Source organism: Phalangium opilio, unplaced genomic scaffold, assembly GCF_054372755.1.
Source record: "Phalangium opilio isolate 3A_F unplaced genomic scaffold, DU_Popi_V2 ptg000070l_1, whole genome shotgun sequence".
NCBI lineage: Eukaryota > Metazoa > Arthropoda > Arachnida > Opiliones > Phalangiidae > Phalangium > Phalangium opilio.
Genome location: NW_028324182.1, coordinates 13265724 through 13289034, shown reverse-complemented (window position 1 = coordinate 13289034; position 23311 = coordinate 13265724). Strand labels below are relative to the sequence as shown.

The following is a 23311-nucleotide window of genomic DNA, read 5'->3' as shown; positions in this document are numbered from 1 at the left end:
AAAAGAGAAGCCAAGCGTATATAGTCCATAGAGGAGGTTATACCGCGAGGTATAGATTGGTGCAACTCCTCCCCGTCCCAGCTAGGGACCCAGTGCGTGCACCACGAATCACTTCAAGACCCTTCATTATGCCAGCCCCGAAAGAAACCTCGGCGGGGAAAACATTTGTAAAGGCTCCGACATTTATACCCATGATACCTTAGAAAAGATATATCCCAAAAAGAAGTATATACTGAAAGAGACCATTTATGTTCGCTGTTCCTAACGTTTGTGGTGCGCGGTGGGTTGGACCACGTAAATCTTAAATCTCCCGGGGATAATAAGGGGTTTAGGAAAGTATTTTTTCCGGGTTTTATAACCGATTCCTTAGAAAAATACAGAATATCAATCAAGAAAGGGATATTTAGTCTATGTCTGCGATTGCCCAAACGAATTATTAACCTAAGGCTTATTTAAGAGGTCTGTAAATCTATTTCAAACTGTTATTGGCAGTTAAAAATATCATGAAAGGAAAGAAAAAAGGCCTAAATTTAAAATAGGTCTAAATTACGGGGTTTGACATTATAGAGTATGAATTTAGTGGCGTATGACAATAAATGACCCGTGAAAGTATACACTTTACTTTCGAGATTACCTTGCAGCTTCCTTTCTGTTTCCCAAAATTTCTGCAACTCGGTGAAGTATTTATCCAAGATGAAAACTTTACTCAGGCCCAAGGTGGTCATAGCAGCGCCGCGGGAAAGTATGAAACTCGGGGTGGGCTACTCGGACCCGAATTATTATTTTTTTTTATTAATCCGCGAACAAAGTCTAATCCAGTTTAATTTCTCGGTGTTTACAACGAAATTTATCCGATTTGACGGCCTCTTTAATCATTTTCACACGCGACAAGCCTTCGTTTTTTTATGTCAGTGAAGGGTTAAGCCTAATTTGACCTCCACGGTCGTTGAAAGAATCGTTTTGACGGCCCAACAAAGGCCGCCGTGGTGCGATCATTTGACCCTTTCTCCGAGTTTCCAGACACTGGGGTGATGATGTCACACGAGAAACGACTCTCAAGACGTTTATAGGTTGTGGGGGAGTTAAACGTCAACACCAATCGCGACTAAACGGGTTACGAAAAGACGGGGGAGTGCCGCGCAGGAGGATATTAGAAACGACGGGAAACTCCCTAATAAACCAATTTTTATAACAATGCAACCGTAAAAACAAAGCAGCGACCGAAAAAATTGACGGGACGGGCCTCGTCTCCTCACCTCCTATACAAAAACTATGGAACGATTAAACCTAAGCCTCGGTCCAACCTGTGGCACTGATGGTCAAAACCATTTAAATTGATCAAAAGATCAGATCAGACTTCCGGTCAATGGTCACCCGTTTCCGGGTAGTAATCCGCGACATTCGAACTCAAAATCACGCTAATAATGTGACTAATTAACTCGGAAAAATTAAAAAAGAAACGACTTTTACGTAGCACCACCTAAATTCGACCAAGACTTCTTGCCAGAAAAAGGCTTTCTACTGTCCCGCAAAAAAAGGGAAGCAGCGCCGCGTCGAGCGCCCCCTGGAGTCTACTAGTGGCCCGACGGATTTCGACCCCCCGAACTGGAATGATGACTTCCCCCTGTAATATTTAGGAAAAGAAACCCTCTCCAGCAGTCTCCACTCTCCATAGCGGCGGCGGCAGTCTCTGGTTCACCTATAATAGTCTTAATCCCCCACCGTACTTCACCTTCCGATTGCTCTCCGCGGGTTATTTCCAGCCCCCAGACGCGCCGGCCCGTTTTTCTAATCTCATCCCCGGGCTTACCTGCCATAATCGAAATAATATTAAGGGATTATCCATAAAGAAAAACTATGCTGGAAATTAACTTTTAAATTAATAAGAAGAGAAAGTTATCCTAATATATTTCACCTAAACAAAGCTAAAATACACTGAAGGAGGACCAGTCGTTGATGCGAAACAAGAATAGTAGTTACGAAATTACAAAAAATACCTCAAGTGATATACGACAATATAAGATTACATTAAAAGTTTTTGAAATAGATACAGTAGTCGATACGTTTCTAAATAAATAAATAAATATAAATTACACCCTCGTAAGATTAGACTGCCATTACGTAAACTGGTAAAAATGTCTTCATCCCCCGTAGTATAAGAATACCTTTTGACCAGGTAGGGCTTCTCGGGAGTCAGGGGGCCCCATTCTAAAAGAAAATATATAAGGATAGTAAAGAAATCCCTCTAGAAAATTCACGTTGCGGTGACCTCCACCGTAGATGCAACACGGTCATTTTTCGCGCCCTCCCCCTCCGTTTTTCCTCTCTCTCTCTCCTCTTATTTTCCATCCCTGGCCATCATTCTTAAAAACTACTTCTTCTCCTCATCCCTCTAAACCCCCCTTCCCCATCTCTCTCTCCTTCCTTGCATTTTCAATCTTAACTCAACTCAGTAAAAAACTTCTGTTTCGGCTTCTTTTTAAAACTTCAAGATATTTCTTCCCCCCTGTTTCACCCCTCGATATAACCTGAAACAGTTTTTTCATATAATTTTTTTAGGCGTAAGGTTCACCCAACACCCACTAAGGAGTAGGCCTATACCGGTAGATATCCATATATTTTCGTGGTTGGGGTAATAAGAGAGATACCACGATTAAAGTACATACCATGTCTATCTGTGTTTGAAGAACACCTTAACAGCTAGCAAATTTGCTGGATAGCACCAATCAAGAAGTGATATCTAGTTTACTAGAGAGAAAGTATAAATTCGCCACATTTCTAGCTTTATCTCCATTGAAACGTAGGTCCGGAGTTAATCCCCGCCTCGAAATTACAACCAGCATCTCATTGGTTCTTGAAAACTCACTTCAGCGCAACGCGAATAACGAAAATTACGTTGTATTTTCCGACTGAGCAGAGGCGAAATAGGGCGGCCTCCTTTTACGTCCCCCCTTGTATTTTAAAAGAGGGACTGGGACTATGGCGCGCGAATACTTAGGCATCTTATACCTTCTCCCTAATAAACTAGATATCACTTCTTGCACCAAATTTACTTCTGATAGATCTAAAGAGAACAAATAAATATTTTTCATTCATTGCGCCAGTTACGTAATTAGGTAGTCAACCATCGCTAACTTCAAGATACTTTTAAATTCAATAAAACCACGTTTAATTAGGGGTATTAGGGGTTGAAGGTCAAGAATAGGACGTTTTTAATAGGCTTAATGGCTAGGTGTTCAACAAGCGGTTTGGTCCTTTGCACGCGAAGAATTCATCACAAACTCCAAAAAGGAAATGAACTAAAACAAAATAATTAATCAAATGTAACGAAATTTTGTAACGTCTAATTTACCTGAAAAATTGCGAAGATGGGAGAGTTAAAAAACATAATAAAGAAAAAAAAAAATTAACCGAAATCACGACTTTTCTAAAACGTCAAGGATTGCTTACAATTCACCAAACAAAATTTATGGCCGAAAATTTCTCGTATGCGAGTAAAAACTTAATTACGATCAATTTCTAACGTGCATGCATGGGGAAGAAGGGGAAAAAACTAAATTGGCTTCTATTGTCTCGGAAAGACTAGAAAAAGGCGTTGGACCTGATCAATTATGTAGCTAGGTCGAAGGAATTCCATATTTAAGGGAACTTTTAAAGCCGCAGGGGATAAGAAGAAAAAAAAAAGGATAATATATTAAACTTTTTTAATAAATGATCTCGAAATTAACATACGCGACTGGGTTTTTTTTAAAAGTTGGGTGCTAGATGACACCAGTGGAATATTAAATTTACGTTAAATTACACAGTAACCTACCCACCCATAATGTACTTATAGAATAATTAGGATAGTAGCAAAGGGACGTGTAAGGACGTTTTAGTTGACTTTTATAACCACCATTTTACAATATGGCGTCATATTCAAACCCCAAAAACCGTGAAACCCTGCTTTAGCATCAAGAAGCTATATCTAGTTTACTAGGGTGAAGGTATAAAATCGCCACATTCGTAGCTTTATCTCCAGTCCAAACGTAGGTCCGGAGTCAATCCCCCTCTCCCCTCTAAATTACAACCATTATCTCATTGGTTCTTGAAAACTCACGTCAACGCGACGCGACGCGAATGACGAAAATTACGATGTATTTTCCGACTGAGGAGAGGCAGCGAAATAGCCCGGCCTCCTTTTACGTCCCCCCCCCTTTTATTTTGAAAGGGGGACTGGGACTATGGCGCGCGAATACTTAGCCATCTTATACCTTCTCCCTAATAAAAGAGATACCACTTCTTGATACAACTTTATAATATTAGAACTGCCTGGACTTCGCCACGAAAATAAGGCGCGAAAAATTCTTGCTACAATAAATATATAAAAATCCCTTCTTAACGCGATTCAAATGGTTGTGTATAATCAGAAAATTCTAGAAATACTTTAACAGCGTTTTCAAAATTAATGACATTTCAAGAAGGTTTTTAAAATTATATATAAAAAGAAATTGCCTATAAAGATTATATATTTTTTTTCTTCTCTCCTACATATATATGTATATAAAATAATTTTTCCCCTCTTTGTAGTTTTCCGACGAAGAAAAGAGACTTAAGAGCAGAAAGAGCGAGCGAGAGAGATGCTCCAAGGAGAAAAAAAATTCCCTTTTTCTTAATACAATTTTTGAGCCATCAATTCAGAAGGTGGAGTAGGAAGGAAACTGTGTGTAAACAGATTTTCGCCGCGACTGAAAAATCCGGTTCTTTTCTAAGAAGCTATCAAAAGAACTAGTAGAGAGAGCCAGAGAAAGATCTCCCGAGTTATTTTTTCATTATTTTAAAGTGAAGGTGGATCGAAATTATATATCTAAACAGAAAAAGGAAGAAGAAATTCGTTAGACAGATACAAAGTGTATAAATTTACTTTGCTGTAAAAGAAAATTTTAAGTTAAAAGAGATGCACAATGCGTTATTTAGAGGCAGCGTCTCAAGAACTACATTTTGAAGTAGTAATATCACTATTTACTGGAGGAGTAGTGATAGGGTCATGTCATGTGACTGTAGCAATTCCAATGCACCGACAAAGCGACAACGCTACGAAAACTGACGCATGCCCAGTAGGAAGAGCTCTATTTGATGGAAGATATACATAATCAAAAATAATGAACACTAAACGACTAATAAAAACATTCCGTAGCCCTTCTCTTCTCTCTTCGTTGGAGTATTACGTTGCATCTCCATAAATGTAACATGATTGGCTAGCCAAAAGCGTGACATAACAGTGTGAGAGAGGTACAGTACCTAGATGGTATAAAATCACGAAAAAAATCGTGTTAGCATCACTTTTAAAACATTTTCTTATAGCCACCCCTCTAAATGTTGGACGTGATCTAGCCGCGCGCGAAATATTTCCAAGATGTAATTGCTCATCAAAAACGGGAATCTAGAAAAAAGGGCAGGATAGCATCATTTTTTTTATTCTTTCCATCTTCAACTACTTCTCTCTCTCACTCACTCACTCTCTTAGCGCATAGCCGCGATTCACAAGACGAAGAAGAAGAAAAAAAGTTAATTAAAAGCCGTGCTTAACGAGCTAATTTATTTTTCCCTCTGATTAAAATTTTTGACAAATGAAAGAAGTTTTTTCCCTCTCTCCTCCTTTCTTCCGCGGTGTGATGCTGCGATGTAATTTTTTCTCTCTCTCTATCTCTCTTGAAGATTCCGGAGAGAAACAAATGATGTAGTCACCGCCTTCTCATCAAAAAGATGAGGTCCGCTCGCGTCTCAAGCAATATATATTTTTAATAACCCTCCAGCCTCTTATATATATATATACTATGTTTTAGTCCTAAAAGACCACCAAATTACTCATCTTGTTAAATCAAAGGTCTATGACCTGTAGGCCTATGGTCAATCGTTTGAAATATCCGATACCTCGCGCTTCTGCCTTTAAACATTAATTAACAGCTAAAATAGGTTTACACATTAATTAACAGAGCTCTAAAATATGGTTGCTTAGCAACAGTTAATTGTATTAAATTGTTATTGAAAGATTATAGTACCAACAAACATAACTATAAATAATTCTGAATTTGTTTAAATTGTTTAAAAACGAGCGGAAAGTTGTTATTATACACAGTTTTTAGTCATCTACTTTCTTTTTAAATGCATGTTGCAAATATCATCAAAAACTAGACTATGAGGATTCATACCACCAGAAGTGAGATGAGACCAGAAGTACAGAGCTAACCTAATTCTTCACTCGGCGAAGGTGAATATACTTGATAACACAAGAGCGGTTGGCCCTCTAGTAGCGGTTTCTGAATTTTCCCTCCAAAACGTGAGACGCTCGCGGTGGTAGACAGCCGAACTAGATTCAAGGAGCCGGGTCCGTGTTCCGCCGTTTTAGGTTGAGGGGAAGGGGGTAGGAAAGGTTTTTGGAACTCGACCATTTTTTTCTCTCTAGTTTTAGCGCGTGGGAAGCGGCATAAAATCCTCAAATTTGTTCACTAGTGCCAGGATCTACTAACAATGCTAGAGCCCTTCACTTCTAGTCTCATCTCACTTCTGATACAACTTACACAAGAATGCCAGGCTTCTTGGAGGACAAAGTAGTCTGCCATCCAAGTAGCCTAGCATCCTTGTGTAAATGGTGTGTATTATTTGATGATGATATTTGCAACATATTTAAAAAGAAAGTAAACGACTAAAATTATCTCTAAAATCGTTATATAAGTTGCACTTTAAAAATATTCCATAGCTTAACGACTTGTGTTTGTATACATCAAACTGTAAATCAAAACATTAACGGCAGTTATCGCGCCAGGAAGTTTAAGAAACAACTTATCTTAATTCCAAGATGGTTGCGGAAGATTTAACTTTTAGTATACAAAACTAGTTTCAACATCGTAGCACGGGAAGTTCAGGAGGTACGAATGCGTATACATTTCAGAAATATATGCATGTATATAAATTAAGACTATGAATATTTTCCATTTAATTAAAGCCCATATGGGAAAGGTTGAGAGGAAGAGACATTGTCGCTACCTCCCTCTCTCCGTCTTAAACGCGTCATGGAATTATAACCCGATGGAAGGAATATAAACTAAAGACTTAAGAAAATGGTAATGAACCACTAAGTCACATTTCTGGGTTAATTCTGATAGATATTCTTATTTTTACAATTTTTAAATCTGAAACTTTAACCGATTTTCAACGGAATTCGACTACGTCAACTTTAAATGAAAAAAAAAAAATAATAATAGGTACCTATAACCAGATTTTATTTATCATTCGGCATACCGAAGCGTGTAATCAAAAGAGTTGGGAAGACATCATATTCATTCAATAGTTATTTCTTTATAGGTATGACGCTTAAAGTAAGTACCGCGGCCCCACAGATAGAACACGAAGATTATAAAAGGAAAACTAGTCTATAAGTGCGGAAAACTGATGGAGGGGGAGTATTAATTTTTTTTTTTCTTTAAAATTTTCCAAGTCGATATCGGATAGAAGCGAGCATCGAAGAAGCCGAGTCTTTTGAGACCGCAGGTGTTCTTTTCTCGAGGCGCTTTTCCCGCCTGAATTGAATATATATATTTTTTTACCCCAATGTCCACGTTAAAAAGATTTTCTAGCCCCTGCTATAAAAAATATACTGTATTCCGGTCCGGTAAAGGTAGATAGATATAAACGTCCCCGACGAGCAAGTTTTCTGACCCTAAAGAACTTCAAAACTAGAGAAGAAATTTCGGGGTTGTTCCCCCCCTCCTGATAGTATCCCCCCTTACTGAAGATTGATGCTTTCCGAGAAATATTTTTACGAATTATAATACCTTATTGATTACAGGGCTTCTTGCTCTCGTAAATGCTTATTTAAAAAACTGGTTAAAACCCCATTAATAAAAGTCCGTTTCATATTTTTTTTTCTACTTCGCATCGTGAAAGATTTATAGAGTTGTTTTGATTTTATGTTTCATGATATATTTAATTAAAGGATGTATTACGTTAGAAATTAGCCTCATTAAGATAAATATTTTATTTTAAATATTGGGTGTCATTAGGATTGTAAACAAAAACGTTATTTGTTCTTCAATTTTAAATGAAACTGGGGTAATAGAGAAGCGGCAAGTTTTACGCTTCCACAGCGTGTTAACTCTATGTGAAGGTAACATAGCGTGCCAACTCGCTATGGAATGAATTATAGGAATGAGCCATCTATCCTCAGCTTTTCTCTGTAGTTCCTGAGCAAAAAGTTACATAACATCCTCCTATCTCTCCTCATACCAACCGTATCCTCATCCCCGCCTTAACTTGACCATAGCGCGAGTCGTTGAGCGCGTGATCGAGTGGGCTATGACTTAAAGAAAAAAAAAGAAATAAAAAATGGGTCGAACGTAGGACTTAGACCGCCATCTAGTTTTGATAAAACAAACGAATAAGCCGAGTTTATAAATATAAATAAAAGGTAGCAGCACCGTATGGGAAATATTTTTGGAGGGAAAATGAAGCGGGAAATTTAAAGATGGAAAAACGATGACAGTAAGATTTCGCGTGCTTTTTATAGAAAAATTGCCCGTATTTAACTAATAACATTAAAATTGAGCTTCATTTTTAGGTTTTAGGTCCGTAAAACCATAAAGTAATTACAGGAACAAATTAATTTAAAAACCCTTAAGTACACGAAAAAGGATGTGCTTTTAGAGTTCATTACTTCTTAGTGAAACCCGCACTTGCGCGTTAACGATTTAAAAGGGCTCATAAAGATAGGGTTCCCGAATCTTCCCAGACAATTTTGTTTCTTTCCCACTAAGTTTCGCTTTCTTAAAAAGCGATTATGCTAATGATTTCTAACGCGGGCTTTCCTTATCTTGTTTAAGATATTTGGTAAATGGTATATAATACCAAATAGGCCTAGGTCTAAAACATTTTTTTTTTCCCGAGTTAGAGGCGTACCCGGAGAAGAGGTCAAGGGGGTCGTATTATTATTTCTCGTAGCGTCACGATCTTCGCCTTTCGCCCATAATGAGCCCAGAAAGAGCTGAAGATATTAACCAAAGCCCGGTGGGGTCGCGTAGGGGTCAAGGTTATATATATAAAAAAAATGAGTGAAATAACCGAGAGATATTGAGGCAAGGCGCAATTAAATTTTCAAAAAGATGATGATGCTAGTGAATTCGTATTAAATATGGGTTTCAGAACTCTAGGTTTGGATCAAACACGTACGAGTCTTAGTTTAATATTCCAAAAACAGGCTCTTAAAAAGGAGGGGTCAAGTGTGCTGTGGCGGGAAAAAGATCCGTGTGCTTTACCCGCTTTCGTTCATAACATAAAATGTTGGGAGGTATAAAAATCATACACACGTCTATTATTTATGGATTTTAAACTCGTGATTTTAACCCCAAGTATACGTTTAGTTATAAAATAAAAAAATATCCTAAACGTTTCATCATTAGACGGATGTTTTTCCAAACTTTCCTTTTTTTCTCTCTCTCTCACTCACTCTAACGTTACGAGAGTTTTCCTCTTTCCCTTTCCGAAATCAGCCATTTAATCACAATTAATCAAAATTATTTAGGTAGTTTACAGGAAAAGAGAATAAAACCCGACCGAAATTGACCTGTTTGCTTGAACAACTACAACAACTCTTCCATTATTATACGTGAGAAAGAATTAAAAAAAAAATACTGAGTAAGCTTTGAATTTTAAAAATTGCGATTTTTGTTGAAAATAATATTCATAACATTTTTTTGTATACATGTAGCCTAGTACCTATAAAAATAAATTATTATTGAAACTTATTTGAGATCCATCTTCATACGACATAAATATAAACATAATTAAATCTACTAGACCGTGCAGGTGCAAGTGAATATTATGAAAAAAATTTCTTTCCTCTCTTCCAATGTCGAATTTTGACAGAAAATTCAAATTATTGCAATTAAGGCATCGAAACTTTTTAAATAACCTTGAAATAAATAGGACGTATTTGCATGATTTTACAGAACATTTTTATATAAAAAAATATATAGAAATTTGACGGTTCTGATGGCAACGCCAACTGGAATTTCGGCTTAGAACTGAACCGTTTACGGTGTTATAGCGAGCTTGGTTATATAACTATAAAATATCATAGTGCCGCGGTCATTTTTTTTTTAAAAAAAAAAGAAAATATATTATCCAGATTAGAGATAACAATGAAAATATCTCGACCTTTAAAAAGGAAAAAAAAAAAGCGAGAGTCACGATAATAAGCATTGTGAGCAGCACCAAAAACTTTTGGCGGGATTCCGTGTAATACTAATTCCCGATTGGGATAGATAGTAAGTTGGAAAAAGGGCTTAAGTATGGAAGCAGAAAGGGGTCATTAACAAATAGCCACCGCCACAAATAAAGGGGGGGGGGTGAGAACCGAAACCCCTCTGGTAATTCGTACACTCATTGGGCAAATGGATCAACCACGTTATTCGTGACGAAATCACTGATAATAAAAGCGGGAGCGTATAGTTTCTTACTGGAATTATGGTATAACGCAACGGTGAGATTACATTACCGTTTCAATGACTGGTAAAAAGAATTCAAGGTGAGCCATTGACTAATAAAATGTAGACGGATTACAGAAGCTGAAGATGAATTTTATCCGAGGGACTGGTACATAAGAGTAGTGTACACGCTATCCCTGTACTATTAAATAGATTAAGATTATCTTGAACAGCACCATACATGACAGTGCTAAATAGAAATAGCATTACACTCAACTTTCGAGGCTCATAACTCTGGTTCTGCTAGAGATACGGGGATGTCCTTTGAGTATGTAATGGTGTTATTTGCCCGCATTCCAACAATACTAAAAACTTGGGGTTACGACAAACTTAAAGAGTGATTAGTCCCTCGAGTATGCATATTTCTTCGTGATCTGGGGTAAGGTAAAGAACGATGCAGAAGCAGTATCGTTTCGTTAGTCCATGAGTAAACAGAATGATTTTGAAGAATTCAAAATTAATAGTTTAGTAGGCGGTTATTTTCATCATCAACATCCACGATTGAGAAATCTGGAGATAAGAGAAATTAGATAACCCGCATACAAGACGATGCGTGACCAAAAAGAAGACGTCTAATTTAAATTACCAGTCCATAACAACTAAGTTTGAATTACGCATTATAATTTATTCCTCTGGTAATAACGTGGCTTCTTTAAGGATGACCCCTTTTTCTTGTTCACCCCGATCTCGTCCTCATCCCAAAACTTCATCCAGTAATAATAATAAAACAAAATAGAACGAGAAGTTCGCTGACAAGGTCTAATTTTTGCACTCCTACCCTACGTCTGATTTTCAAGTTTCCGTGACAGCTAGGGACCAGGGACACCCACTCTTCGACAGGTTTATATAACATATTTCTGTGTTTTTTCCAGAATAATTACGAACTGAGATTGAATTTAAACTACTTAACTGAAAACAAAATATATCTAGGCATACTTTTCAAGAGAAGAAAAAGAGAGAGCGAGAGGAATAAGAAAAAAAAACTTTCTTTCGGCTTGTTTTTTCTTCGTGACTCTTAACGTGTTGGAATGCGAGGATCGTTCTTTTCTTTTCTTAGATATGGTCACCACCTACTCACGAATAGCCGATAATGCTCGTGAACCCCTCATCACCTTTGCTAAGTACGATATCCATCCCCTTTGGAATAATCCACTCCCTGCATACCTCCCACCCTAACTAAAATCGGTTCCTCTACCAATCTACCACGCACGTATTGCCCTTTCTTTCGGTAATATAAGGAATACATACAGCTTATATTAGCTGTATTTATTCCTGGTAACACAGATTGATATACAATAGTTTCTACGAGACCATCCCAACAAAAATCTGGATGAAAATTTGCAATAAGCAATTTTGAAAAAGGCAAAACCGAATAAAGTTCGAGAATTCAATCGAAAAAGTCGATACTTTTAATCAATCTCCTTGAATCAATAAAAGAAATTCAAAGTCACGAGTTCACGATTATCGTCAGAAGTTCAACCATCCTCTCTCTACCTCCATCAGCTACAATGTTGTACATTCGCTAACCCGTTTATTTTCAGAGTCAATATAACCAGACTGCAAACTGATAATAAATAAAATCTCGGATCTTTTACGAGTAATTACGAATTATTGGAAAGATATGCAAATTTTTTGTAGCTCTACAATCTCGTCAGAATTTAAAAGCGCGGGAAATAAACTGAGTGGTGACCTTCCCGAGTTTTCGTAGGATGTCTATGACCTCGAACTGAATAATATCACAGCCGCAAAAGCTTACGTACGTACGTCTGTGAAAGGAATCGCGATACCGTATAAAAATCTTTCCAGTTGGTAGAGCCCGGAAAAAATTGTAATCGAAATTGACATTATTTTCGAGTCGCCTATTTGATTATTTTTCCCCCTTTCCTTTAGATCTTATTTTTGTGAAAAATAATAAAAATGTTTCAGAACCACGCAAAAAGTCACCGACGCGTTAACGCGACGGATAGGATTATGCGAGATTTGGCTTAGCCCATGGGAAACCTCAAACTGGATCGAGTGGGATTTTTCGACCGTCCCAGTAATCAAACATAATTAAAATGTTTCGGAGCAAGACGCGGGTCGGAAATTTCGCGCATTATTTTGAAGGTCTATTGTTTCTTTCTAATGATATAATAATAATAAGAGTTATCTCTTCCTAGAAAATGTAATAATATTGGCGCAGAGTGACGTCGTGGAATGTATAATTAATGAACGACTTCGGTAGTTAACTAATTAGCAGGAGAGGAACATTAATCTACCGGTGGCTAGCTGTTACCGATTTTTAATTTTTACAGCGTCTTTAATTTGGGTGGATAATTTTAAAACCTTGAGTTAGTGAAAAATATTTAAAGAAAATAAAAAACACGTCGTAGGTCCAGTGGTGGCTTTGGAAAAAATATATGTGGTAGAGAAGCGGCAGCTGACTGCCTTTGACTGTATTAGGGTCTAGGGAAGTTAAAACGGAGTGTCTATACTCCATAAAAGAAAAATGAAAAACGATTCAGGAGTTATTAAAAAAAATTCCGGATTCTTTTAAAGACAAAGGAATATACCGGTATATCTTTCTATCCTCCTGATACGTGACAACTAGGAAAACGTGTTTTTTTCCCTGAACATTTAGGATCCCCGATGTTATAAGAGGCTTATTATTTTAAGTCATTCCATTCAGTTGATCTATTCTAAGCCGAATAACTTTCCCTTTTCAATACCCTCCCTCAAATCAAATAGACAAGAAGTATCCTGGGGAACGAGTAGGTACATACAACATCAAATAGTACCGAAATAAAATTACCATTTAAAGAATTTAAGTCAACCTAATGTTATAAAGTTTTTGAAAGTTCCGGGGCAATCCTTCCACCACCGAATTAAAAAAAAAAGGATACAAATTCAGAGTTTCGATATTTTTTCCCATCAAAGCGTAAGTTCGACATGTTCCCAAAGCGTTCAATCGTCTTAAACCTTATCAATTTTTAACGTGTAAAACAGTTTTCAATTTAGATTTCAATTGACATCTTAATAGCCCCGGGGTGTAGGGCCCCAAATCCTTCCCCCTACGCGAAAATACGAATAAAAAAAAATTGTTTCCACCACGTTTTTAGGATAGGATAAGACATAGGGGATATCATTACGAAGTGAAAAATGCTTTTGTAGGAGATAAATCAAGACAAAACGGATTTACACATCCCCCCTTAAATAGTTTTTCTCATCTCTTCTTAATATATATTTGAGATAGAGAAAGAGGCAGGTCACAAAACCACCGTTTCTTAATTTAAAAATATATCTGGGATTCTAGGTTTCTTTTTCTTCGCATACATCGATAAGATCCTTATAATTTCCTAAATGAAATCACGCGAGGTACTCGAGTTTTCGTGCGTCAAAGCCAATAGGGCCAAGGCAACTGTCATTCGTTCGACACGCGATATTTGGGACATGAAAAATTAGGCCTAATTTGAATGTTAATTAAACGAAGACATTCCTACCGTGTTTAGCCGATTGTAATATCCTCGGAGTCGATTCCGCGATGGGCAACAACCCGTTCCTGATTGGCAACACGATCCTGTTGTAATAATTGTCTATTTTGCACGTTTGACCTACTGGCACCCCGCGGTAGGAAGCCAAGGCCGCCCGGCGCAACTTTAACTGGGCAATGGCTCTCAAATTAGCTTCGATGATTCGAACTTCCCTTTCATAGGCCAATCTTCTTAATTCGGCATTACGATCGACGTAAATTTCGTCCTCATCATCGGCGTAATCGTCAGAATCGTCGGAATCCGATGAAATGGTCGAAACTTTGGCCACACGATATCTTCTCCATCTTTGCAAGTCTTCGTACTGTTGATCGGGTAAAATAACGGAGTCGCACATTTTATTTTTTTTAGGTTTTGGTGGGGTTATCCCACCCAGTCTACAGCCACCTAAAATCCGGCTTTTAGGAGATTTCTACTAGCTTTTTTATCCAAATTTATCGAAGGGAAGTCAATATAAAAAACATTCGCAGCGGGGAATCCGGCGATAAAAGTCAAACTCGAGCTCCGCGCCGAAAAAAGCCTCTGCACGTGCCGCGTTATTTCGAATAGGTGACGTCACAAAGACCATAACCAATAGGCGACCGCGGGGAGGAACTAAAGGAAAGCCCCAAGCGGTATTATTTTAAAGCGCGCGTTTCAAAAGCTCTGCTCACGATTACCTGTGCGGGGTCGTCAATTTTTTTTTCTCCCCGCGCCTTTCGGTTTCGGGAGACTATTTTCCGATAAAGTTTGTCGGTTCGTGACTTACGAGAAATTTTCTTTAATGCGGATTCTTCATAAAGATATTTCTTGGCCGTGATTGCGCAGCCGTGACGATATAAGAAGAAGAAAAAAAAAAAAGGTGCGGGTGGGGTGGGTGGAATAAGGTTTTTGCTCCGACTTAAAAAAAAAAAAAAAAAATAGATTTTTGGAGCTTTCCTTCTATTTTTACAGTTTACTTTTTCGGCAAGTTTTCCCCCCAAATTAATTGAATATCGAAACATCTTTATTAGATGGGGGAGCTTTCGTTCGTTCGTTCCGTAGAATAATTTCTAGTTCTTACCACTTTTGTAACCATTTTCATCTCCTGAACCGGAACAATAATAAAACATAGTCATTCAAAACAATTTTTATTAAAATATATAAGAATAAGAATATAAAAATGTATTTATTTTTCATGAACTTTTAAAATAAATGTGATAAAGTCTGAGATGAATCAGCTAGTTTAAAAATGAAGGTGATCTGTTATCGAAAGTGAACAATTTTGGTTCTTTTTTTGGAGTTTCTATTAAATAACTAGGAAGAATAGAAACACCCTTTGGTGGTTGAAGAGTTACATTTCCAGTTGAAGATCTGCAAACTCTACGATTTAATAATCTTGGAGAGGCAGAGTTTGATGTCCTATAATGTGTTAAGAATTGTACATACGTTAAAAACAATAAAACACCTATTTCCTTTAAATTAAAACTGCAACCGTTTTATTCTGTTGGAATGCAAATTAGTTGGCGAATATTCATTCTTCTTTCTTTGGTACTTAGAAAGTGAAGAATTATTTCGAATTTGCGGTGTTAATGAACGAGTACGAGGATGTCTTTTAGTAATACTAATTTTTCGAAATTCTGGCTTTGGTCTAGGGTTTAGTCTTAATTCTCTTGATTGAGCTATCAATGCCATTTGTTCTTTGATTGTATAACCAAAGAAAATGTTGCTAAACTCGTGGCAAGCAGAATTAAGCTTTAAAAAGGGGGAAAAAGGTGTCAATAAAACGGCAAAATTAATGTTATTAAATTAGAGCGTCCAATTAACTTGGTTTAAGAGTCTCTTTGACAACTGTACATCTTGGCTTAAAATTGTTCTTGATTTTGGAGGATATACATCCAAATCAGCGTGGATTTGTAAGGCAGTTGACATAGTGTCCTATAATTGTTATAACATTAGACATTTATACTCTATTAATTACATTAAGTAATTAATGATATCAAAAGTGGATGAGAGGAAAAGTATGAAAATGGCCAAAAGTCGCGAGTCATCAGAGTTTCGCCGTAGTTGACCGTTTTATTGGCGTAGCAATACTGGGTCTGTTCACTCCCTTAAAATAGGTCTTGTGTTGTGTTAGTTCGCGGTTACGCTGTTACCGTCGTCTGCTATCGTGTATGCTAGAGCTTTCTCGATTTGTGTTTGTAGTCAGAACAGAGTAGTTGAGTAATGTTGTAATGTTTTAAAAGGTATTTGAAGGTATAACATGGATTTAAGTAAGGTTATCGAAGCAATAAAAGAGCACATAAAACTGGATACGTGTGATCGAGTGGGCTATGGTTAAACCAAGGGGCATAAATGACTGAACTACTTTCAGTCGCGAGTTTGCAAGTCCATCAGTCACTAGTAAACTAAATAGTTATTGGCGAAACTTTGATGTCCGCGTTTTTTAACACAGACTCTATGGCCATTGTCATACTTTCCCTCTCATCCACATTTGATGATATACTTTGATAGTTTTTATGATCCCCTGAACTTTATGTGTTTTCATCAAACAACGTGTTAAAAACCCTTTAACAATAGCTGATATTTTATCAAACTTAGGCTTCATATCAGGGTCTAATGCCTTGAATTATAATATGAAACAAAACATCATGAACAAAAATGCAATTTAATGTTAAGAATCTCAATTATCTTCAATACCCTAGGAGGAGTGATAATTTCTAAGGACGGAGCTTGTTTTGACATAAAAAACTGTCTTATAGTTGACGTATCTTCGTTAATTGCGCTTTTGGCTGCTTTAACTACAGTCATTACACTGCTAGTTGACGAATTAGAGGAATTGTAGTTCATTGGTACAGGAATACTTTGAGTAGTGTGTTCAATTGGGCCATCAAAATCCTCAAACTCATTATCTGAGACAGTACTTATGGAAACTTCCTCTTCCTTTTCCTTTAGAAACTGGCCTTTGAAATCTTCCATTTTTTGTTGAAGCAATCTTTCCAATTTGACAGTTTGAATATCAAAAATGTATTCCATCCAGTCAGTTTGTTTTTGTTGTTGCATTTTCAGTTGATTCTTTAATTCAAGAATGGTCTGATCCTGTTTTTGTACTTTCTGTTTCAAGAATTTAATTTCTTGCAAGGAATGACTGTGAACGTTAAGTTCCTCTCTTATTTTATTCATTTCCTCTTGAAACCTAACTTCCTGAGCTTCAAGCATCGATAGGGGACACATTGGTTCCTCCACTTTTTCCAAATCCATTGCCAATTTTGGTGGTACGGAAAAGGTTCTCGATAAATCCTTATCCTTAAGGCTAAAATCATCCAGAAATTGCTTGAAACTTTCTTGTTTCTGTTTCAAAAATTGACCCATTGTTTCATCTTCAGCTTCCTTTGAAGAAGAATCAGAGGCAGGGTGGTCAGTTTCTTCTCGCTCAACTATTATTTCAGTTTCACGCTCTTTTGGTATTTCTGATTCTGAATTTTCAAGATCAGATGATGCAATTGAGCTCAATTGGTTTGCCGAACTCTGATACAGTTGGCTGAAGGAATAGTTGTCACTACTAAGACTGACTGGTTCAAAATATCTCCCAGATTCATTGCACAGTTTCCTGATATCAAGTACTGGCATAGATATATCATTTTTTATTTCAAGCCTTTGATAAGCTTTTAAGTTTGCAGTCTTTCTTTCAGTAGTTGATTTGGTATCCTCCTTCTTTGAAACCTTTTCATCTACGGTTTCTTTCTTTTCCACCGCAGAAAACATCAAACTTCTACTAACAGGGACTCTTGCTCTTGGCTTACTAGTGTTGGAAGCCATATCTGTCACATCTGTCACATCTGACAAGGTATTATCATCTAGATTTGGTTCCAAACCAATCAGATTTTTTTGCAGAGCGTCCATCAATAATGGAGATGGACATTCTAATGTGAAAGACCTGCTGCGATTTATGCCATGTTTTGATATTGATTGACTTTCATTTGAGATGATAAAGGCATTGCTAGAATCCTTTAAGACATTCTCATCAGGGATTGGAGGATGTTTAGCTACATTTTTGGCACTACCATCTTCATCATCAGATGTAACAGAAATGACAGTTACATCTCCGAGTTGAGAATTACTGGAGATGGAAGTTTCATCAGATTCATCTTGGGACAAAGTCTCTGAAACCAATTTATCCGCATTTTTTGCCATATAAGGAGCTAGATAAGTGCTATGGGAGACTGTGTCGACTGTGTCAAGAGATGTTATTGTTTGAGAATCAAATTCTCCTTCAGATGTTGTGGCTTGAGAGTCTAAGTCTTCTTCTGAATGTGGGTTTTCCTTCATAGCAGAAATTTTGGTAACTTTCTGGTCATAGTCAAAGTTCATTTTCCTTAAAACCCAACTAGGATCATCAGGAGACAATACAACCCTTTCTTTAATAAAAGCCTTTGGGCATTTTGAACTAGGGGTAAATAACATGTCACAGTTGGACAATGTCTGAGGGTCACTTGATTCAATTATTTTAGTTTCCTGTTGGTAAAAAGAGAAAGCATGACCGACAAACTTTCAAAAATTGTAGTTTGTACCATGACCCCCTACTGGTATTTGTAGTTTTGACTGTTTTGTTTTGTACTCGTTTTTGAAATACCAAGGCTTAACTTACCACATCAACACCAACCGAAGTCACTGCAGGTTGGTTTGAATATGACAGATTCGCGAATCTATTAATGATAGCGTCACCAATATCTTCCGAACTTTTGGAGTTCAAATTCTCCATTATGGGAGCTTTAATGAACAAAATTAAGAACAAAAATGGGCGCGAAACCTATTCCAAATTCCCATTTCCTCGTTCCTCTCCGTTAAAATTTGAAAAATCATTCGCCAATGACAGTCGCATAGCCCACTAGATCACGCGCTCAATTCAGAGTTTTCAGACCGAGGGGGCCGTCGCTCCTTCAAATCTCGTACACTTGGTTTTTTAAATCATTCAAATCACATAAATCACTTCCCAAATCTTGCAAATTACTAAAATCGCTATGAAATCAATCAAATCCTTCAAATCGCTGCACAAATCAGTGAATTCGCTAGTAAATCATTCAAATCAGTGAAATCAATCGTAAATCAGTGAAATCGCATTCAAATCAAGAAATCATCAAATCAATCAAATCATTAAAATCACTATGAAATCAACGCCAAATCACTACCAAATCATTCGAATCACTAGCAAATCATTCAAATCGCTAGCAAATCATTCAAATCACTAGCAAATCATTCAAATCACTAGCAAATCATTCAAATCACTACCAAATCATTCAAATCGCATCAAATCATTGAAATCCTCGACAAATCATTCAAATCGCATCAAATCATTGAAATCCTCGACAAATCATTCAAATCGCATCAAATCATTGAAATCCTCGACAAATCATTCAAATCATGCAAATCGCACCAAATCATTCAAATCCTCGACAAATCCTTCAAATCACATAAATCGAATCGAAATCATCGTAAAATCGTGAAAATCACTCCCAAATCATTCAAATCGGCTCCAAATCAGCAAATCATTCTTAAATCTTTGAAATCATCAAAATCGAGAAAGATTTCAAATCTCGTACGCTCTCATGAGTAATGACGGCCCCCTCGTTTCAGACACTCCTTTTGGTGGTGGACTGGTGGTCATACTTTAAAAATATTTTTAAAAATCTTAATTTATAAATCTTTAATTGTGATTAATTAAGAGATTTTAATTTACATAATCGACACTGAAGTATATTAATGAAGAAAATCTTGCATGAAATGATGAAAACACAACTTTCAAATGTAGAAAGCGGTACATACGTAGTAGATATAATTACGTCATATAATCAACTTTCTCGGACAGTATGTGTAGACAGCAGAGAGAATCCTACGCTGTTGAAGCCGTTCTGAGCGATTTTGTTCACTGACAGGCGTGACAGGAGCCGATCTTTTCGTAAAAGTCCTTAAAAGGAAGATAAATTCGGGTTCTTTGTCAGTCACTCTTTTCCAAATCGGTGTTGAATTAAATTGTTAAAAAATGGCACTTCACGTTCCTAAAGCCCCTGGTTTTTCGCAAATGCTTAAGGATGGTGCTCAGGTAACTAAAATTAACTTTAATTATTTAAAATTATAGTTAAACTAAATTCATTGGGATAATGAAGTAAGCCTTGGTTTCACGTGTTGTTCTTGTCCACCCATTTTGGCTTGGCTTCCCAGCCAGCATATAGGGATGGGCCTTTTTAGAGTGACTAATTTACGTCTACAATCACGAAATTTAATTTTGAATGTTTAAATTTAACGTTAATTATGGAAATTTATTACAAATTCGAATTAAATACCCAATTTTTTAGCACTATCGTGGTTTGGATGAAGCAGTGTTTCGAAATTTGGAAGCATGTGCTGAGTTAGCTCAAACAGTGAGAAGTGCCTATGGCCCAAATGGTATAAAATTTGGAAATTTAAAGGGAAACCGTAGTAATGAAGGAAAATATTTTAGGAATGAATAAAATGGTAATAAACCACTTGGAAAAGTTATTTGTTACGAGTGATGCTGCTACAATTATAAGAGAGCTCGAGGTACAACATCCCGCAGCCAGAATGATAGTTTTAGCTTCACAAATGCAAGAACAAGAAGTCGGAGATGGTACAAATTTAGTCATTATTTTAGCAGGAACTCTGTTAGAAAAAGCTGAAGAATTAATTAGAATGGTAATTGGAAAGAAAATTCGTAGTCTTGGGAGCTTTTTGCTTAAGATTTCTTGCGTAACTTCATTAGGGTCTGACTCCTGTTGAAGTCAGTGAAGGATATGAATTAGCTATGAACAAAGCTTTGGATATTTTGCCATCCTTAACTTGTTACGAAGTTAAAGATTTTAGAGTTTTGGAAGAAGCTGTGAAAGGAATAAAATCCTCTATAGTCAGCAAACAATTTGGGAGAGAAGATTTCATCGCTCCTTTGATTGCTAACGCCTGCAGTACGTTTTTAGACTACACTAAACCTTTTTTTTTCTTCGCAAAAGATTAACTGTTCTGCCTTTTCTTCAGTATCAATTTTGCCAGAAAAATCAACTTTCAACGTTGATAACGTTAGAGTTTGTAAAATCTTGGGATCGGGAGTTTTAAATTCGCGAGTTGTGAATGGAATGGTTTTCAAAAGATTGGTAGAAGGAGATGTTACCAGTTGCGAGTCTGCCAAAGTGGCTGTCTATACTTGTCCAGTTGACTCTATGCAAACTGAGACCAAAGGAACAGTTTTAATCAAAAGTGCCCAAGAACTTCAAGATTATACTAGAGGGGAGGAAACCTATCTTGAAAGTCAGATTAAAGCTATAGCCGACTCTGGAGCCAAGGTTCTAGTTTCTGGAGGGAAATACGGAGATATGGCTTTGCATTATTGCAACAAATATGGTCTGATGGCTGTCAGATTAATGTCTAAATTTGATTTGAGGAGAGTTTGTAGAGTTGTGGGAGCTGTTGCTTTACCTAGATTGGTATGTATGTTTAGGATGGACAGTTTAAATGAAACCAATTACTAAATAAATTTAATTATAGACTCCACCGACAAAAGAGGAACTTGGTTATTGCGATAAGGTTTACATTGATGAAATTGGTGACACTGCTGTTGTCATTTTCAAACAAGGTATATCAACACTATAGCTCAGCAATGCAGGGGTGTGCGAGTACTCGTTAAGTTCGAGTACTCGTTTCGAGTATCAAGCCGAGTACTCGACTCGATACTCGATAACAACACTTTGAGATACTCGAGAAAGATTCGAGTAGCTTTTTAACATCTTAAATGCTCGACAAATACGTGAATACGAGGCTTATAACTATAGCAGACGATTAGCTCATGAGCATTTATTTTGAAAATCACCTGTTCAATGTTTAATTGATCACTAACAATCTTTTTGAACTAGTTCGATGTTAGATAATTGAAAATCTTCGTTATTTTCAAGAAATTTACAAAATTACTACTCGACAAGTCAATATTTGAGACTCGATAATTACTCGAAAGAACCAAAATTTGACCTTATCTAAATACTCGATACTCGAAAGTATTTTTGAGACTCGGCTCGATACTCGATAAGAAATTAGTTTCGATACTCGGACTCGGCTCGAAACCGAAAAAGCGGGACTCGCATGTCACTGCAGCAATGACCATGTACAAGAATTGACTTGGGAAATTTGTTTTCTCATTATAGAGAGTAAAGATTCCCGTATCTCAACTATTGTCGTTAGAGGTTCTACCGATAACTTAATGGATGATATTGAAAGAGCCATTGATGATGGAGTTAACAACTTTAAAGCATTAACTAAGGATGGAAGATTAGTTCCTGGAGGTGGAGCTGTAGAAATTGAGTTAGCTAGACAGATCATCTCTTACGGAGAAGTAAAGTTTTTAGATTTTAGATATTTTTTACTTTTAGTTTTCTAACTAATTTAATTTTTGTTTTAGACTTTACCCGGTTTAGAGCAATACTCCGTGACAAAGTTTGCTGAAGTTTTAGAAGCAATACCTAAAGCTCTGGCGGAAAATTCAGGCGCTAAAGGCACTGAAATAGTTTCTCAACTTTACGCTGCTCATGAAGAAGGACAAAAAAATGCCTGCTTTAATGCTGAGCAAGGTGGAAGTGTTAAGGATGCAGTTACTGATGGAATTTTTGATCTTTACTTAACTAAATATTGGGCTTTGAAATTAGCTACCAATGCTGCTTGTACAGTTTTGAAAGTAGACCAGGTCTGTATTTGTACTTCAATATCTTTTAATTTTAGGTTTGATTTGTAAGAAATTAGAATTAACTTAAATAATAATATAAATGATTTTCTTCAGATTATTATGGCTAAGGCAGCTGGAGGACCCAAAGTTGGTGGAAATGCTGGTGCTAAGGGAGATTATGATGAGGATTAAATTGATTGAAATAATAATAAGAAGAAGAAGAAAAAAAAGCTAACTTAAAAAAAAATGTGATTTGTTTGTTTCTTTTTATTACCAAAACCTCTCATTTTTCACTAAACTAATTCGATTAATCATTTTTTTTTATGTTTGAATAATACACACTTTGATAAACTCTGTACTTCTGATTAATTTTCATTCACATTGTTTATAAATAATAAGATTTGTAATAAAAGAAATTGCTTACTTTAATTAATGGCTGTTTATTCGGTTATTAAGCTGCGGAATTTGAGTTTCCCGCGGTAATTACAGCGCCCTCTTTATTCACGTGACCACTGAGTCATGGCATAGCCCATACCAATCACGGGCGAAAGCTGCTAGCACCAGAGTGGCTATCGTTATTACCAAAG

The 23311-nt window shown here is 36.8% G+C and overlaps 3 protein-coding genes across 5 annotated transcripts in view; 1 reads left to right on the top strand and 2 right to left on the bottom strand.

Moving 5' to 3' along the window:
* Positions 1–14460, bottom strand: part of dachs (unconventional myosin-IXb-like dachs) — a 33197-nt gene extending 18737 nt beyond the window's left edge. Inside the window, exon 1 of one of the 3 annotated variants that reach the window (XM_089843677.1) lies at positions 14000–14460. In XM_089843677.1, coding sequence (XP_089699803.1) covers positions 14000–14384 — 385 coding nt within the window. In that variant the 5' untranslated portion in view covers positions 14385–14460. Of the gene's footprint in view, positions 1–622; positions 1551–13999 lie in introns of those variants that run through there. The other 2 variants (XM_089843678.1, XM_089843679.1) reach the window with 2 other exon arrangements.
* Positions 14461–15140: 680 nt separating this feature from the next.
* Cp110 (Centriolar coiled coil protein 110kDa) lies at positions 15141–18888 on the bottom strand. The gene is made up of 6 exons (XM_089843696.1): positions 18654–18888; positions 16706–18520; positions 16512–16628; positions 15833–15943; positions 15501–15760; positions 15141–15427 (listed from the first exon to the last, which is right to left on the bottom strand). The coding sequence occupies exons 1-6, from the start codon at positions 18765–18767 to the stop codon at positions 15247–15249; spliced, it is 2598 nt and encodes an 865-aa protein (XP_089699822.1). The 5' UTR covers positions 18768–18888; the 3' UTR covers positions 15141–15246.
* Positions 18889–19943: 1055 nt separating this feature from the next.
* Positions 19944–23153, top strand: CCT8 (chaperonin containing TCP1 subunit 8). Its single transcript, XM_089843721.1, has 9 exons — positions 19944–20105; positions 20359–20449; positions 20505–20716; positions 20784–20982; positions 21053–21498; positions 21560–21647; positions 22210–22397; positions 22464–22745; positions 22839–23153. Exons 1-9 carry the CDS (start codon positions 20046–20048, stop codon positions 22914–22916), a joined length of 1644 nt encoding a protein of 547 aa, XP_089699847.1. The 5' UTR covers positions 19944–20045; the 3' UTR covers positions 22917–23153.
* Positions 23154–23311: the final 158 nt, after the last annotated feature.